We start from the raw sequence: 13,279 nt of genomic DNA, 5'->3' as shown, positions 1-13,279 counted from the left end.
AAATCTTCGGAGCCAAAAAACTTCGGAGCCGAAACTTTCAACACCAAAACCGGCGTCTAAAGAAAGTACTTCAACTAAAGAGCCCCGGACCGATATTCCACCTTCGGATCCGAAACAGAAGGAGATAATGATTCATCCAGAAACTGGACATATTCATGCCAAACTTCCAGAGAAGAGGAACATGGGCTTACAAGAAGACTACCACATTCCTCTAAAAAGGAACAATGAGGGTACTAACCCTTCTCCACCATACATTCCACCTTCACCCATTGATCCAAATGTATTCATTACACCTACACATTCTCCTCCACCACCATCACCTGACCTCAGGATACAGGGGATGGGGATATAGATGACTACACACCACAGGATACTGACCCATAAGATAATTATAATGCTGACCCTCAACCAGATAATGACCCGACCTATAGCCATCCAGACCTTCTCCTCCAGATAACATTGGATATATTGAGCTCATTAACAGAGCTGCACAATATCATGGAGTAGAGCTTCTTAAAGAGACTTTAGAGGAGGATTTTCTGTTTGACACACTAAGTTTATCTCAAAGGGCTGCACAAACATTACCAATGTTAAAGGGTATGCTTAAATATACTGATGATATCTTTAAAGACCCTGTAAGAGTTAGAATCATCACTCCCAGGGTAGAGAAAAAGGACAAATTAGCACCTAATGACCCTGTATATATCAAAGGCCAGTTACCCTTGGACTCTCTGGTAGTTTCCAACGCTCGTAAAAGAGCTAATTCGCAAACAACAGGAAACTCCTCCTCCTGATGAGTCCAAATTAATTGACGCTTTGGGCAAAAGGGTAGCGTCACAAGCAGCTTATCATTGGCACATTGCCAATGCTTAAGCACTATTGGCAAGTTATGATAGAGCTCATTATGATGAGCTTGAAAAGCTCATTGAATTTCTTCCTGATGAGCATAAGTCTAGAACTAGTGTCCTTATTCAAGAGGGTAAATTAATAACTAACACATGTATCAGGTGTGCTCTAGATCAGGCAGACACAGCAGCTCAGGCAGTAAACATTAGTGTACTGCTCCATAGACATGCTTGGTTAAGAATTTCAGGATTCAAGCCTGAGGTACAAGCCTCTATTCTTAATCAACCCTTTGACAAAGAACACCTCTTTGGTCCAGCTATTGATACATCACTAGAAAATATGAAAAAGGATACTGAAGTTGCTTAATCATGGAGACCTTACAATCACCTTCCAACAGAGGATCCTTTTGTCGCTCATTTTATAGGGGCTGCTTCAAAAATGTGTCTACAGACAATCCCTCCTTCTCTTACAAGGGCAACAATCAGTCGCCCTCTTCAAGAGGTTATTTTAGAGGTGGATATAGAGGAACCAACAGAAAGGGAAGATGCAGAGGTAATTCAACATGCACTTTCCCTGCAAACACCAAACAGTGACTTCCTTTCCATACCCCCAGACCATTCCACTCCTGGTGAGGGACGTCTTTCCCAATTTTTACCAATTTGGAATACGATTACATCAGACAAATGGATTCTACAAATTATCCTATCTGGTTATTGCCTGGAGCTTACAAGCACTCCACTGAACATTCCTCCAAGGTCACACCTCATGTCACAAGAACATCTCACCCTTCTAGAGGAAGATGTTCTCTCTTTGTTGCAGAAAGGTGCAATAGAACCAGTCTCTTTACCATACCAGGTAGCAGGGGTGTACTCCCTCTACTTTCTAATTTCCAAAAAGGACAGCTCTCTCAGGCCTATATTAGACCTCAGAGAACTAAATCGATACATTCAGTTGGACTTTTTTCATATGGTAACACTCCAACAAGTGCTTCCCCTTCTTCAGCAAGGCGACTTTCTCTCCACTCTGAATTTAAAGGACGCATACTTTCACATTCCAATACACCCTGTGCACCTCAAATAGCTCAGGTTTGTGGTAGCACCTCAGCACTATCATTTCAAAGTCCTCTCATTCGGAGTAACGACCGCATCCAGGGTTTTCACAAAATGCTTGGCAGTAGTCGCAGCCCATCTAAGAACACAACATATTCATGTCTTCCCATACTTAGACGACTGGCTCATAAAGGCCAGCTTGCACAACAGCTGTTTACACCATACACAAAAAACTGTGTAATTGCTCCACGAGCTAGGATTCACAGTAAATCTGTCCAAATCCCATCTCCAACCATCCACGTCTCAAGCATATCTAGAAGATACTATAAACACACAATAAGCTCTAGCATACCCAACTCCAGCCACAGTCCGGAATATACAAACCCTGATGTCTCAGTTTCAGCCTCAACACTCCTTACCAGCTTGAGTGTTCATGCAGTTACTGGGAATTTTGGCGTCTTGCATTTTTATAGGTCCCTACGCAAGACTTGATATGTGTCCCCAACAGGAATGCTTAGCACGTCAGTGGAACCAAGCTCACGGTCAGTTATCAGATCTAGTGTTGGTAGATGGCCGCACCCATGGCTCTCTGCAGCGGTGGAACACACAAAACTTTTTAAAATGGCGACCCTTCAGCGACCCGGTTCCATTGATCGTACTGACAGCAGGCACATCACTGACAGGTTGGGGAGCGCATCTCCAAACCCACACAATTCAGGGCATTTGGAGCTTGCAGCAGAAACAGCTTCATATAAATCATCTAGAGCTGTCAGCGATTTTTCTGGCGCTGAAATCATTTTAAGTTCAACTAGTACGCAAGACTGTCCTAGTTCGTACAGACAACATGACAGCCATGTACTACATACAAAAACAGGGAGGGACACACTCTCTACAGCTGGCACAGCTAGCACAGACCATCTGGAAATGGGCCATACATCACTAAATATATATCCTAGCTTGACACTTTCCAGGAGTAGACAATCCGATGGCAGATATGCTCAGTCGTCCGACACAGCAAATCCACGAATGGGAAATACACCCTCAAGTTCTTCTCCCAGTCTTAGAAATGTGGAGATTCCCACACATAGACCTGTTTGCCACACATCTAAACGCAAAATGCCTAAACTTCGTGTCTAGGTATCCACACCCATTGTCCAAAGGCACTGCACTATCAATGAATTGGTCAGGGATATTTGCTTACGCTTTTCCGCCTCTCCCGCTCATTCCATTAGTGGTTCAGAAACTCAAACAAGCGTCCCTGACACTAATCCTAGTTGCTCCCTCATGGGCACGTCAACCTTGGTTCACAACCCTATTGGAACTCTAAGTACTTCCTCACCAAAAACTACATCTTACACCCAGTCTCCTCACACAGAGCCATGCTATATAAAACTCTATAAATAAAAAATAAAAAAATGAAGACATAAGAAATTCAGACCCCAGTCAACTCAACCTGACGATCTGGGTCCTGAAGTCTTAGAGTTTGGCTATCATAATCTACCGCCAGACTGGATGAATATTATCAAAGAGGCTAGACGTCCTACTGCAAGAGCCTGCTATGCAGCAAAGTGGAAGCGATTTGTGATATACTGTAATAACAACCACATCAACCCGCTTGATGCTTCTATATAAAACATTATATGTTATTTGTTACATCTACAACATTCCAATTTGGCGTACACGTCCATACGCTTACATCTAGCTGCAATAGCTGCATACCTCCAGAATAGACAACATCTATCTCTTTTTAGAGTGCATGTTATCAAAGCCTTTATGGAGGGACTCAAAAGAGTCATTACCCCGAGACGTCCACCTGCTCCAGTGTGGAATCTCAACAGTGTTCTCACCAGACTAATAGGTTCACCCTTTGAGCCATTGCACAAATGTCAACTGCAATTTCTCACATGGAAAGTTCCTTTCCTCATTGCTATCACATCACTCAGAAGAGTGGGTGAGCTTCAGGCATTAACTATAGAAGAACCCTTTATACAAATGCACCAAAATAAAGTGGTTCTTCGCACTAATCCTAAATTCCTTCCTAAAGTCATTTCTGCTTTTCATATCAATCAATCTGTTGAGTTATCGGTGGTCTTCCCTCAACCAAATTCAGAGCCAGAACGTGCTCACACACAGTAGATGTGAAGAGAGCATTGCTTTATTACATAGAAAGGACAAAACCTTTCCTTAACACAAATCAATTGTCACTTTTGCTCCACCACACAAAGGGAATCCCATATCAAAATCAGGTATTGCAAGGTGGATAGTCAAGTGCATTCAAATATGCTATGCAAAAGCAAACGTTAACAGTTCCCTATAGAGCACACTCCACACGCAAACTTGGGGCTTCTATGGCATTCTTAGGAAATATACCCATAGATGGCATATGCAAAGCTGCAACATGGTCTACACCAGACACATTCACAAAACACTATTGTGTAGATGTGTTAGCAAGACAATAAGCTAGAGTGGGCCCGGCAGTTTTACGTACACTATTTCAGACCACTGCAACAGATACAGGTTAGCCACCGCTTTGGGAGGTAACGGCTATGTAGTCTATGCACAGCATATGATCTACAGCTCATATGCCTACAACGGAAAATGCTACTTACCCAGTATGCATCTGTTCTTGGCATATACAGCTGTAGAGTCATATGCGCCCACCCGCCTCCCGGGTCCCTATACCCGTTGCAGTAACATCTTACTTCGATACATGCATTCATGGACTTCTTTTACTACTCTTACTAACTCCATTATCACCCTCTGTGGGAAAACACTCTAACAGTGAAGTTGATGCCCATGCGCACTATCACCGAAAGGAGGAGTCACCTACCTTGTGACTAGAAAAGACTTCTTCGATGAAAAACAAAGTGCAAACATACAGACCCAACACTAGATGGCGATCTATGCACAGCATATGACTCTACAGTTCTATATGTCAAGAACAGATGCATACTGGGTAAGTATCATTTTCCTTCTAAGTTGACTCCTATTCTAAGTTACAGGAGGTCAGAGTTTTATTGGATCCCAACTTTTTGAATGTTGTTGATTGCATAAATGTGTTTTTACAGCAAGGTTTTCACAGAATTCTTTGAGTAAGAAAATGGTGACAGTTTATGAATAAGGAAATAGAGTGTTTTCGTAGATCTGCAAGTGCCAAGCGTTCGAGGAGTTTGCTTTATCACTCCCAAACTAATGGTTTAGTTGAATGGATGAATCGGGTGGTAGAAGAGTGCTTAAAATGGCTACTTTTCAACAAGAGCATTGTAACGAGAGCAATTTATTTTATAGTTCAATCGGTCCACACTACACTCCACATGGATGTGTCACTTTTCCAACATTTGAGAGAAAGGAAAATCAAGTCAAAACTTTGACCTGCATGGATGCCAAAGGTATTGGCTAAAGGTGGTGAGATCTCCGATTTGGATCATGTGGTGAGGACTAATGTTGATATGGCTCAGGCCAAGGTGAAATGGGATTCTGACAGGAGGAAGAGTACCAAAGTTGAAAGTTTTAATGTCAGAAAAACTGGTCGCATTGCTAGGGGATGTTCCAAATTTGGGGATCTAGTTGCGATTGTCAATGTCTCTAGTAATGCTGTGAAAGTCAGTGGTAGTTACTGGTGGATCATGGAGAGGTTGGTAAAGGTGGAAGGATGTTCTGACAAGCGGTTGGTGAGGATGAGAGTTTGCATCTGCCCTCCACAGCTGATATCATTCTAAGCCACCAGAGCACACATTTACGTAGCTCCCATTCTGGTTCAGGTGTAGAAGTTATTTTTCATATGTGCTATTTACTCTTTTACCTATTGAAAGGTTGACAAATTATGAGACTGATGAGGTCTTCCAAGCCATTATCGGGGTTACCTTCACCGGTCCTACTGTCTTCGCTAAGCATCAGACTGGACAATACATTGGCTGATAGCATCTGGATATCGTAAGATGGCGGCTTGAGTGAAAGGCTTTTCAAGCTATTGAAATGCTTCTCCTGACTCTTCAATCCAATGAAATTCACTGGATAGACTTTGAACTGTCTAAAAAAATTTGCTAATCTCTAAACGCATTAAACCTCCTTAAAAGTAGTAGATGGCCATTCGTAAATAGCAAAGCCTTTTCTGGGATTCATGACCAGACCTTAAGCACACAGAATGCAACGCAGATACTTGATGTTAGTTCTTTCCAATACTCATTTTTCAGGTGTACAGTGCAGATGGTGTAAGCATAGTGTGTTTAAGATGGAAGTGACATGTTCCCTGAAGGATTTTAAGCCTTGAGAGAAAACGTGAATATCTAAATACACCTCTACATAATGGTTGAAAATATCTTAGAAGATATGATCCATGAATTTGCCAGGGTGTTACACAGTCGCAGCAGCATTATACAATATTCATAATGGGCAAATGGGGTTTTTAAAATTCCATTTTACACCGACCTTCCTCCTTCATTCTCAGGAGATGGTAGACTCTGTAAAAGTCTAATTTCATAAAGTTGGTTGCTCCTCGAACTGATTCTAAAATATCTTTAATAAGATGCTAATTATATTAACCTTTCATGGTGAACTTATTAAGACCTCTATATTCAATAAAGTGATGCAACCCTTTCAGTTTATTAGGGAATGAAGACCGTGAGAGCTCTAGGCGTACATCAGGATCGAGCCATGAGACCATTTTGAAGATTCACTTCATAGTATTGTTTGAGCACCTGTATGCCTCACTTTAGCAATGAGTTGATTCTGCCAAGAAGTCCTGGCTTGCTGAATAGTTGGTATGGCACAGTCACATTTCCAATGGGGAAGAGCAGTATACTCCATGGGTTTCTGACAAACCTCTAAAATATGACAATAGGATTTTGGAATTGATTCCAGTTGTGATACCTGATAAAAAAAGTCTCTTCTTCTTCAGTGATTTCCTATGAGAGGGTCCAAAACCCTTCCACAGAAAACAGTTTTCATGGCAGAATTGAGATAAAAGTTAAACTGTCATAAGTCTCCTTGAGTGGACCCGAAGAAAGGAGAGAACCATGAAAATCTGAACCTGTTTATTAATTTCCTTTGATTGGAGAGGAATTTGATAAGTTTAAGCCCAATCTTTGTACAGGTACAGTCCACAAACTCTGAAATCTAGTAAAACAGTAGTCGATATCTTTGGCTTGCCAGAGAATTGGAACTGGAGTGGAATAAAATATAGACATTAAGCAGCCCTAGCAAAGCAATAGGATTGGTGGAGGGAATTTGCTATAATTCTGTCCCGTAAAACATCAGTTTACCAAGGTTTCGAATTGCGCTATACATGCACAGTCCAACCTTTTTTCTTCTCCCTTTATCGACATCAGAAAGAAGATCACTAATATGATCAGTATGCATAGTCTCCTCAGTGCAACTAGGGACTGGAGAACTCCCTGGGGCAGAATGTCTAGAAAATATAGCTTGAGGCTGTATCCTGGAAGCAAACCCTTTAGCCTTTCTTCTTTAACAATAATTTTCACTCAGACAGTGCTCAGTCATCATGACCAGCTTGATTAGTTTTCACAAGTTCTTAGGCCATGAAGATCTCACCAATAAATCTTTTATTTGATCTTTCAATTTCCTGTGAAACAGTGTCATAAATGGTCATAAGTTGTGTCTCCACTCTGGCCATTTCAGCAATAAGTGGTCAAATTCAGACTACGCATCCATACCTTCTAGCACAATATAACATTCATGCCGGACAAGAAGCAGAAATAGGGTAAACTGTATAACAGTGTTCCAAACATCTTCCACTTTAGCTTGAAAGCTACCAAGTCAGAGAGAAGGGCACTGCTCCTCAGTCTCTGAAAAGCATGTACTATAGGAGCACATGCTGCAAACAGAAAATGTTACTTACCTGCAACAATCAGTCTGCAGCTTGTCATGCTGTAGATTCAAATGCACCCTCCCATTTACCCGGATTGAGAGTTCACTGTACAGCATTTGAAACTGTCGTTACCTTTCAAATACGTATCCACAGTACACCAATAGACATATTGGTGTACTGTGCAAAGTAAATAGGAAGAAAACTGACACAACAGTGCTGTATAAGGGGGTTTCAGTAATAGGTCCTCCTAAAGGTGCCATGTGGGGAAAAATCTAATTAAGATGAAAAGTCCTGCTCACATCACCACGCTGGCTTTCACTCACCCTTATGGGGGCACAATCTAAGGTGCATTGTGGGTTTCAGGAGAGGGATCACAAGCCACCTCAAAATCGGAACCTCTACTTCTGCGGAAAACAACTTAAACGTCGGTGCCCAATGGCAGAAGCATGTAATTCTTGTGAAATGTTGCAGCACATGATGTTAATAGAAGATTTATTAATGAATTCTCACATAAAGTAATGCATGTGCTGTGTAGCGCTTGGATGAGAATGATGATGATGTACATGCTCAGAGGCACAAGCACAAGCTCAGAAACACCAATTCACACAGGAATTATAATATGCACGTTCACAGGTTTGTACTAATTGTTGTAGAGCATAACTCCAATTTACACTAAGACACATTGGCATCCATAAATAAATATACTATTCTCGAATCAAAAAGGCCTTGCATGAGTTTAACTGCACACTCACTTGTTTCTTTTTTCCCTCCATCCACAGGGATAATAGGAGAAACCCCTTCTCTTACACCATAACCATTTTGGGGGAATTGTCTTCCCATTCCCATCCTGGAAACAAATTTACTCCTGCAATTGACAGTTATAATCCATCTCCAACTAGTTCCAGGATTGGTTATAACCCAAAACATAACTGTAAATGTGGGCACACTTTCCATGGCACTCCGGCCCTGAAAATGTAATTCCACGTCCCATGGGAGAGTATTTACTCCCACTGTAATAATATTACTCATTAGAATTTGAGGAAGGGGCTGTGGCTTGTTGATGGCTGGGATGGGCATGCCAAAGACGAGGTCCCATCATCTTGAAGTTTGGGAACATGGAGAATTCAGAGAGGAGTCTAAGTGTAGCGCAACTTGTCAAACGATAGAGATGGGTGATGTGCCATGAATGGCTTGGTACAGAAATGCAGTAAGGTTGCACTACATCCCTTACCTACTGGGCTATGCTCTAAAGTAAATAGGAAGAAAACTGACATAACAGTACTGTATTAGGGGGGTTCAGTAATTGCTCCTCCTGAAGGTGCCATGTGGGGAAATATCTACTTAAGATGAAAAGTAAGAACACCTGGAAGCAGATCTCTTGATAAGGTGATAAAAACTGCCAATTGTGTACACAGCACATTCGTTTTTATCGGTGGAAAATGAGAAGACGACTCTCTTCTTAAAGCACCTTTTCAGATCAAGCAAAAACTGTGGTGCATCATTTCTGAGGTCACTGATCTGGACAAACTATTTGGGCAGCCTGGGTGGAGCTTGGAGAACGTTGTGTCTATTTGTTACTTACTATTTGTTTTGCTGGGAGTATGTGCCTTATTATGGGCTGTAAACCTGACGTGTACACAAATTATCTTTGTAGAATGCATCTACCATCTGAAAATCATGATGTCGCATTAGCAGAGCTTGTGAAAACTATATGAAAACCTTTCCATATTTTTCTCTTGTGCTTAAGAAGTTTTTGTACTTTTTTTAAAACACAATTAAGACAATTTAACTTTTACAATTAGAGACACTACTGTAATAATATATGATTCATACATACATAACATGTTCCCAATTTCCATTACCAGGATAGTGAATTTTGAAAATTCTGTGTCAAAAATGTCAACCAATGCGCTTTTTTGTGTGTGTTTTAGGAAATTGTGCCCATTATCAGAAAGGTGGCTGGTGGTACAACATGTGTGCTCACTCTAATCTCAACGGTGTATGGTACAAAGGAGGGCACTACAGAAGCCGATACCAAGATGGCGTCTACTGGGCAGAGTTTAGGGGAGGGGCCTACTCCCTGAAGAAGGTTGCAATGATGATCAAACCGAGCAAATAGTCTGGCACATCATGCAGCTAAACCAGGTAGCAGTCAATACTGCAAAGATATGAACAGTAGTATGAATACACTGGTTGGACAAACGAGGGATGCAAACGTGGTCCACTGGCAAGTGAAATCTATAATATTTCCAGTGATATGTCATTTACTCTCAAGATGGATAAAGAGCTGTGATAAATACAGAATCATGATAGTTCAGTTAAACTAGCATTATGTAGCTTTAAGGTTTTTTAATATAGTGATCAACTACCAAAGTGTCAAAGTCAACACCATAAGACAACAAGTTTAGTTTACATGGGCTAGTAGATTAATTTTCTGGTTTACTTGAAAAGAGAATAGAATGAACACTGTTCCGAGTACTAGTGGAAGTCAAACTAAAGCAAGTTCCCCTATTTAGTGGGTAAAGTACTAAGATCTAAAGATATCAGAGTATCATTTTCATGTTTATTCAGAAGTTACTCTTAGTAACATAGATCTCTAGCATTGAGCTAACAATAGTGTCCAATATTATTTTTTTACCCCTATCTTGGCTTTCACAAGACCCAGTTAGATAATTACACAGCTATACCTTCAGAAAACTGGCCTTCATGTCAAGTGCACATCTTAACTTACTCGCTTATGTAAATCAAAAATATCCTAACCATAAAAAGTGTACATAAGGGCCACTTAATGGCTGCAAAACTACTGCAAGATTTGTGGGAAGAATGAGAGGTTGCTGAAGCCCTTCAACAGCATTCCATGACATCTTTTTCTCAAAATCTTTAAGTTACTCATTTCTGGAAGGGTCAAAACCCTTAACGCTATGGGCCAGTATTACAAAGAGTTCATGCAATGCAGGGCAGCAAGCAAAGTTGTTGCACTGCTTGATCTGGAGAGAGCAGAACTGCGCTATATCTACAAAGAAGGGGCACATCTCTGCGCTCACCCTATACAGGTGTACTTTCAGCAGCCATGCACCAATGCAGCAACCTTCCCCTATAGTGCAAGGGTATCTGTGTTTTGATCAGCATATTTTTTGTTCCTTTCTGCACTAACAAATTGTTTTTGAGGCAATTACCTCTTGCATGTGTTCTGCAGAAGAAAGCCCATATTCAAAGAGGGAAAGACAAGGAGAAATGAAAATATTTCACCTTGTTACGCTAGCCTCAGGGATATGCAGGATTTAGGTGCAAATCCATGTCTAAAATTCTTAGTAGATTCGGATAAGGGTTAAAACCCGTGGGTGGAGGCATGAGAACGCCCATGTACCACCCCTGGAATGTCCCCTTGATGCAAATTAATGCAAGGCAAGGCTGCACACTGCCCTTTAAAGTTTTACTTTTCATTATAAACCAACACAAATCAGCATTTATGTTGTTTTGTAAATATCAACTTGGATTTTGGTAAGGGTCTGTGTTGAAAAGTAACGCAAACCCACACAAAATCTTTGTACATCTAGACCTGTGGTTTTACCCCATATCTCCAATTAGCCTATCTATCAAAAAAAGGAAACACTTTTCATATCTACATCACCATTTATCTTCATTTTTTATCATAACCTTATTCAACATAGATATGCTCTGTCTTCTTTAGGAAAATAAAAATAATTGAATGGAACAAATACATCTGAATCTGTCAGATTGACTGATTATGATGACCAGACAGGTGGATATTAATGTGTACCTACCTTCCACCTATCCTGATAACCCCAAACTCCTAGATGAATAATATCTAAAACAGCCCACATGCCCTTTTCAGGCATCCTTCTCTTCATCTGCAAGTGAGGAACATATATAGCATCTTGCGGTCCCATCATATTGATCTTCAGAGAGTCCTGTTAAATCCGAAAAAGTGAGTAGAGATAAACACCTTAGATACCAAGGAGACCTGTGAGTCCTACCAGTAATAACCAGAAGAGTTATAAAAATTAACTAGAATTATAATGGCTGAAGTATCGGTAAGAAGGTGCGTTAATAATACAGTACCCCCGGCTACATATAAAATGCGTAAACTATACAGGATGCTGCAGATAATGTTGCATGAGAAATAGTAGGTCTCTTGAAAGTTCTTTCTTGTCTATTCTAAATATTGTATAGATGCGTTCCAAAGCTTTTTTCAAATATTTATATTACACATGTATAATATTAACAGAAGTCATTGGCATATATCATGTCCACAATTAAAGTGAAGAGAATAACGCCAAGAACAGTGAAGGAGCATGTATAAATCACCAATTTCTCCTAAAGCATCAAACCTGCTAAAAACAGTTTCAAATTTTTGTAAAAGGACTGTATTTTGAATTTGACAAATTTGAGAAATGTATATGAAGAATTTACAACTTACCACAGAACACATTTAAAAGCACAAAACAGGTTTTGAGGAAGAGGCACATGTAAAATCACATGGTCAACGTATGAATATTAGAATAGATATTTTCACACTTCACCATGGGTTCTGGTCCCAAGCATCAAACACAATACAACATTTTCTGATTGTTATAAAAGCAATATACGTTCCCGGAGCTCATCTTCGCAGAACTGAGAAAGGCATAATTTTTGTGTATTGATATGTACCTATGTGATATTTTACTTGAACATGCAAGATGAAATGTTACCTGTTGTGTGCAAACACAGTATTTTTCACCTCAATTTCAGTTTCCTAATAAAATCTGATTACACATTTTAGAGATTCAAGTGTATTATTTTGGCCCTTCCCTTACCTCACAGTCTACCAGTCAAAACGACAATAGTTCGGCTGCTGGACAGAGGGGGCTGTGGCCTGTAATTGATGAAAAGGCTCTAGGTCAGAGCCTGAATCAATGACCACAAAACCATGTTTAGGTACCCCACAGATATCCATCCTAAAAAGCACAGTGGTATTTGCCGGAGTCTCATTAACTAGCAGATTTAATATACTGCGATTTCAATAAGGTTTCACTGTCACTACATTAAAACCCCAGGGGCCGTATTACAGTAAAGCCGCCTTTATATTGTTTGCACGGGGTGCACCTTTTAAAAGGTGGGCAAGTTGCAAACAATGAAAATGCACCCTATTACGGTGAATGCACTGCCCTAGGGGTGGTGTATTCAGGTGAAAAAGGGAGATGCTGCTTTAAAGGCGTTTAGTGTTTTCACAGTGCAGGCGGCAATCGGCCTGCACTTTATAAAGGGATTAGAGATCCCTTTGCAGGCGGTGCAGTTAGTGACTGCATCCGCCTGCAAGGGGATGTCTGGGGGGTCCATATGGCCCCCTTTAACCTCTGCAGAGGGCTGATCTCAGGGGGCCTCCTGACAGCTTCTTTGCCTCTGTGCCCGCGTCTGTAATATTGCGCGGGTTTGCCTCATTTGTATGGGGCATGCCCCCACGCAAATAAGGGAACGCCTCCCTGCAGATAGCGCTGGTGATTTATGTGCACCCGCGTTACTGGTATTACAGAACGGGCCGCACAAGCGTCTGCAG

At 40.9% G+C, this 13,279-nt stretch overlaps 1 protein-coding gene across 2 annotated transcripts in view; it reads left to right on the top strand.

The window, feature by feature from the left end:
- Window positions 1-12,501, top strand: part of LOC146833118 (angiopoietin-related protein 2-like) — a 208,799-nt gene extending 196,298 nt beyond the window's left edge. For both annotated transcript variants that reach the window (XM_085600741.1, XM_085600740.1), the window contains exon 6: window positions 9,654-12,501. In XM_085600741.1, the coding sequence (XP_085456867.1) occupies window positions 9,654-9,841 (188 nt within the window). In that variant the 3' untranslated portion in view covers window positions 9,842-12,501. The remainder of the gene's footprint in view (window positions 1-9,653) is intronic.
- Window positions 12,502-13,279: the final 778 nt, after the last annotated feature.

The sequence above is a fragment of the Triturus cristatus genome, chromosome 4_2, assembly GCF_964204655.1.
Source record: "Triturus cristatus chromosome 4_2, aTriCri1.1, whole genome shotgun sequence".
Taxonomy (NCBI): domain Eukaryota; kingdom Metazoa; phylum Chordata; class Amphibia; order Caudata; family Salamandridae; genus Triturus; species Triturus cristatus.
Note: the sequence above shows the minus strand (reverse complement) of the source record. Positions and strands in the feature narration are given on the sequence as shown.